This window comes from Chlamydotis macqueenii, chromosome 1, assembly GCF_036417535.1.
Source record: "Chlamydotis macqueenii isolate bChlMac1 chromosome 1, bChlMac1.mat, whole genome shotgun sequence".
Lineage (NCBI taxonomy): Eukaryota > Metazoa > Chordata > Aves > Otidiformes > Otididae > Chlamydotis > Chlamydotis macqueenii.
The window spans coordinates 196,743,477-196,749,476 of NC_141556.1; the positions used below are offsets into that span (position 1 = coordinate 196,743,477).

General features: G+C 39.5%; 1 protein-coding gene across 1 annotated transcript in view; it reads left to right on the forward strand.

Annotated features, from left to right (window-relative positions):
• The window catches only part of CRYL1 (crystallin lambda 1), a 63,639-nt gene extending 59,928 nt beyond the window's left edge, over positions 1-3,711 (forward strand). The window contains exon 8 of the mRNA XM_086739534.1: positions 1,839-3,711. Coding sequence (XP_086595660.1) covers positions 1,839-1,952 — 114 coding nt within the window. The 3' untranslated portion in view covers positions 1,953-3,711. The remainder of the gene's footprint in view (positions 1-1,838) is intronic.
• The last annotated feature ends 2,289 nt before the right edge of the window (positions 3,712-6,000 follow it).

Sequence of the window (6,000 nt, forward strand, 5' to 3'; positions counted from 1 at the left end):
CAGAGGAATCAACTGCTGACAGCTGTGGGTTACGGACATTAAATCCTCCACGCTATTTCCTACCACTTCTGTCCTGTGTCCTCTACCATAACACCCACAGCTCCAAATCCTTTCCTACATGACTTTTCTCCTCATGTCTTCCTCCTACTCCATCTTTCTGCATAAACCCATAGCTTTTTTCTTCTGGGTGTTTTTTGTTGTTTTTTGTATACTTTAAAGACTAGAGCTTCAGTCTGTAATGCATGCAAATACATGTTTAAGTTAAGCATCTGAGCAGTCCGGTAAGGTTACTTGCACACTTAAAGATAAGATGTGTTTAAGCACTATGCTGAATTGGGACCCAGTTTGTCTATTAACATTTCTCAGGCCACAATTTGTTTATACTCACTATGTACAATATTTTGCATGATTATAGGAATTAACTGAAATATCCTGATTTCCTAACTCTGCCTTTTCATCGTTGCCTTTTTTTTAATGCTTCTCTAAACAGCACTTGTATGTGTTAAATCATTCTTGATTAGCTGTCAGATTGATTTCCCATATGGAAGCTCTCTGTCTGGAAGACAGCATTTTTGTTGCTCTGTTTTTTGTTCCTGTTTTTGCAATGTCAACATCAGCTATGTTAAAAAGGAAAAAAAATATTTCATGCTTAAACAATATAGACTGTTTATAATAGCAATCAATAATAATTGTGGAGTTATTCACAATTAGAAGCTTTTGATTAGTGTGAAACAGTTTGGGTTTCGTTATGGAAAGCTGGATTCCACTTCAACATCTGTTTCTTCATCTTTTTATTATCTTTGGTCTTCAATGCCAAAGATGGGGTTGCAAGAATCCTCTTAAGAGTAAAACATTAAACATTGCTTATCTTACTCCTCCGTCCCTCCCCCGACTTTCTGGAGTGACTGCAGCTTGGCAGTCATTGGCAGGTGGGCCAGGTTTTACCCAGTTTCTCAACACTTGCCCTTTAAACCTAAAACCTCAGGTGCTATTTTGGCAAAGATGACCTTGTGATCTCTACCTGCACTCTCAAAAAAGCTTTTTCTCTTTGAAAGAAAATCTGTTATAATGTACTGTCTGGCCAGAGCTTAGTACCTTTTCTTCTCTTTTCAGTGATACATTTAACTGGCACTTCTAAGAGAGCTTTCATTATGCATGCAGAAATACTTTTTTTTTTCCATTTTGTTTTAAATATCATTTTTGTTTGCTAACTTGTTCAGACTTCTACCTTTGTATCCTCAAATAGTGCTGTACTTTCTCTCCTCTGTATTCCAATAAACCACAAAAATCACAATTCTGGGTTTGTTACGTGTCTTCCTCTGTCATTTTGATTATAATTGGCACTCCTAAGACAAAATGTTTTTAATAAACATGGTATCCCTCATTACATTTATTAGGAGCCAGAAGAGACATGACAGCTTTAAACACACGCACACACACACACACAGAGGAATTTTGGTACAGAGCACATTATTAGCCACATAAATGGCCAGGTTGCCTCTTTCCTATTTAATAAAAGGTTATTATCAAAGAGACTAGACAGTGGCTATGTGGGGCAAACCGAGAGAAGAGGCTGATGCTTTGATGCTTCTGTAGGGCACCTTCATTGCCACGTTCAGGCCAACCTTCTCAAAGTGTCAGCACTTTTCTTCTTGTCCAGGTTAAGTCATTTCCAATCATCCATGTAAAGAATTAGTGGCCTATCGCTTGTGATAGACTAAATTACAGTTTGTGTGGATGGTTACTTGGTCTGACGCAGGGAAAGCAGGAAAACAATGCTGATGAGAAACTTTTTACTCAGAATGTGAGATTTAATCATCATAAATTTTCTGTTCCAGGCAATGTGTGAAAAAACTCCAGTTGTTCCAAAAATCCTGGATGCCAGGAGAAAATGGAGAGATGAATGTCTCACTGGTCTTGCCAAACTGAAAAAACAAATGAAATGTGACTGAGGTGCACCTTGTCTCACAGGAGAGACAAAATGAAGAGCAGATCTTCATAAAAAGTGGAAATTTTTGGTTATGCAGAAGAAGAGACTGAATGTGCAACCAATGATATGCACAAATGTAGAGACCAATGAAACTTTTGGTCCAAATTTGTCATGACATAATGAATAACTGGAAACAGTTATTAAAAAGTTCAGTTAAAATTTATCAAATTATTATATGTATGCATTAGATGTGTAAGCATTAAGCAGCTTTATTAATGTGATTATTATGCATTAGTGGCAATATTAATATTGTGCAATGCTGGAACACAATCATGCTTTAAATAATGCATTTTTCGGCTTGCTCAGGAATTCAGCGCTTGAACAATATTTGCTTACGCAGGCATCTGAAGTAGGCAAACATCAGCTGTTCGTCACTGGAGAAAATAAGCCCTCACCCGCCAATCACTGTGACAGCCAGGTTAATTTGTAAAGCACTGACTGTAGATAGGAGAAGGTTGAGTTGAGCAAAGAGTAGATTGATTGGCTGGTGAGCTGAGACCTCAACAGCAGCAAGAGTCACTTCAACTTAGCTCTGTAACTGTCCCATAATGTAGGGGAAAGAATTACTCCTTCTTTCCCTCCCTTTGGCACTTCTGTACCTGTATGATGATCTAAGTGTGAGTAAATAGAGAAGAATTCCCCCCTCATCCCCTGCCTCTGGTTCTGTAGGACATACCAGAGACCTACTTGGTCTTTAAGACCATGCACTTGCTAGCCCGTGGCTTTACCCGCGGCTCACGTCAGATGTTTGATGCTGGCCATTGACATTGCTGCATAAATATGTGCCCCATTTTAAGACCTGTCTATAAGAAATAAGAGATTGTGATGTAATAGCTGGTTTGGAGACAGTGTGGTGCAGTGGATTGGTCTGGACTTTCTCCCAGGCTACTCCATGACCATCTGAGTGGTCTTGGGAAGCCAGTTCACCTCTCTGTTACCATGACTATCTTGTACATTATCTGAAGCAAGGACTGCTTCTTTAGGACTCAGCTGTACTTAATTTAACAGCCGTAGCTACAGCTTTCCCACAGAGGGAAAGATGCAGTGGCTTAGATGTAGCATTTATGCGTTACTGCTGCCCTTCCTAAAGGAGACACACCTCCTCAACAAACAGGGACGCCGTATACGCCTGGGAGTCGTGGTATCCTCAGATGCCGCAGTGGTGTGTTCTGGTCCACAGCAGACAAAGTGTGATTATGAATGTATGCACCTGTAGTATAGTTGGACTTTGATTTTAGCTGGAATTTTGGGCTTAGTGGGAACCTTGGGGCAGTATTGTTATGCAGATAGTAAGAATAACTTGAAACAGTGCATTGCACCCACCCTGCTTGAGTTAAACATTTCGGAGTTTGTGCTCACTGGTCATGTAACTTCAGTCACAGCACAGATGCAGAAGTGTTAAACTGTAATTTTGCTAATCCTCAGCTCAGGGACATTTCAAATCTTGGTTTTAGGAGGGTGCACCACACAAACAAGTTACGGAAACTTACTTAGTTGCCATTTTGAGCTGAACAGCAGAAATGTCTGTGTGAACATACCAATACCACTTATTTCTGCTTAGGTCTCAGTAAAAGGGACCTAAGATAAATTGGATCACTTTTCATAAGTGGTGGGCCAAGAACACATCTCTGGATGTGAAACGTGGGGTGGGAGGCATAATGCTGAAGTTGTCCTTTGCTCCTTTATAATCAGTGGAGAGAAAGGAAAATTTGTAAGCTCAATTTATTGAGCTTAGGTTTCTTCTACTGCTTTTTATTGCCACAGCAACTGGCTCCACCTGCATTTAGACATCTGAAGTTGGTGAGGTCAGTCCTCACTCCTGATGCCTTATTAAGCAATAGAAAATTAATTAGGGGGTTGATTTCCTCATTTCATTTATGTTTTTGTATTTCAGACAAGGCCATAGAAGGTTCCAATTACTTTCAAGATTAGACCTGTTTTGCTATGAGCATATGACATTGTCATAACTAATTAGCTTGCATCACTTCTGTTTATTCTGAGATATTTTAAAACGCGATCGTTTGCCTCCATCTTTATTATTTGCTTACGAATAAAATATTTTAATGAGGAAGGTATTAATTTCTGTGCTCTGGTGTGATACTCTGGTGGTAGCACTGCGTAGTATGTCTTTAGAAACCAATGCCCTGGTAAAATAATTTGTGGAAGTCAGTGGGAGTAAATGGGCAAGAAATAAAGTGCATTCTCCTGCAGTTCATGTGTTGGTGACCACCTGCTGGATGTGGGGCCCTGCCATGAGGGACTGGTTTTCTGTGGAGGTAAGAGCACTCTGAAGAGTGAGAGAGGACTTCTGTGCAGTGAGCAGCTCCTCACTTCTTAAGCTAAAATCATAAATGAAATTTAGAATTGTGTGAGTGTAAATAAACATGCATCAAGGTTTTTCCATGCATTTTCCTGGGAAGATTAACATAATATCATTAAATTGGCACAACTTTTCACATATAAAGAATCCCTTACAGAAAAGTTTGAGCTACTCGTGTTGTTGGTCCGGAGGGGCCACCCCTCTTGGTGATGGATAAACGCTGCGTTCACCTTGTCCAGCATCTCCACTGCTTGGGGCTGCTGGCAGGAGCGGGGTTTGCTGGGAGGGAAGGATTCCTCTCTCTGCCCCCCATCCTCTCTCCTTTTTCACTTTTTTCCTTTACTTCTCCCTCTTGGTTCCTGGCTTATCATAAAAGTCCGTCACTAACTTCTTCGAGGGTATTTAGCTCACAATTTGGACAGAACTTCTAATGGGTTTGTTAACTGGACAGTGAAGAACCCCTTCTGGGGAGCAACTTGTCAGAGCTGAACTGCTTGTAAGATACAAATCCCGATTGTGTTGAATTAATTTGTTTAATTATTTTCTTCATTTTTTTTTTTCTTACTCCTTTTATCCTATTACTTTTTTTCCCTCAAATGCAATAGACTTCTTGGGATCGATTGTCCCTGGTGTTTTATGAGGACTCTTTTGGAATTAACACCAGCAGTCCTACAAAGACGCAGAACTACTGCAGATATGGTCAAATATTTATTTTGTTTGACTGTCAGCAGAAGAAGCAATAGTTGCTTGAATGTTCAAGCAACTATTTTATGGTAAACTGTGAGGTATTTTGGAAGAATTAATCTTGTGGGCGTTTTTCTACACAATTGCATATTTTAAAATCCTGTATTATTTTTAATCAAGGTAGACCTATAGAATTTTCTAAATCCCTATCATTGTTGCACTGTGTTTTTCTCTTTTTTACCCATTTGATATTTGTTGTTTTCCTTATTATACGTACTTTGCTATTAGTTACTCCTGCTTATTGGAAGAGGAGTCCAGTGTGTTCATACCAAAGCCTTTGATTTAATGCTATTACAAATCAAACCACCTGTCGTGTAAGATAAGGAAGAAAGGGCAGATGCAGAGAAATGCTCACCTGCTTCACTGAGGGAAGTCCAGTATTTCTGTTTCCTAAATTTCTGAGTGTAATGGCAGTAGTTTGCAGCTTGCAAAGTTGCTGTGTGAATTTACTTTCCCTATTCTGCAGTTATTCTTCTGTTTAGTCATTATAATAGTTTGAAAATTAAAATGTGAGTATTTTCTGGTTGCCATATTATCTAATTGGAATGGTATTAAGAAATTGTGTTATCCTATATATACCATCTTTTAGGCAAAAATGAACTGTGTTTCATTAGGGAAGCTGGATAGTGCATGTGGTGCTTGTTATAAAAACAGGAAAAATCATTTTGAGACAAAATGATGTCATTGTCAGACTCCATTTTTCAAAATAAAGATGAGATGTGCTGCCAGTGCCCATACAGTTACGTGTCAGGATTGCATTGCCGTAGTGTGGAGTTACAAAAAGATCTTTGAGAACATGCAACTGTGGTACCCGTGCACAGACAGAGATAGGGAGGACGGGAGCCCTCCGTGAAAAGAGGAGCCTGGCAGATGTAAACCTAGCAATTAGTGTAAGTGTCAGTAGGAAAAACAAATGGTCTTTTGCTTTCAGCAGTCTGCCAGGCCC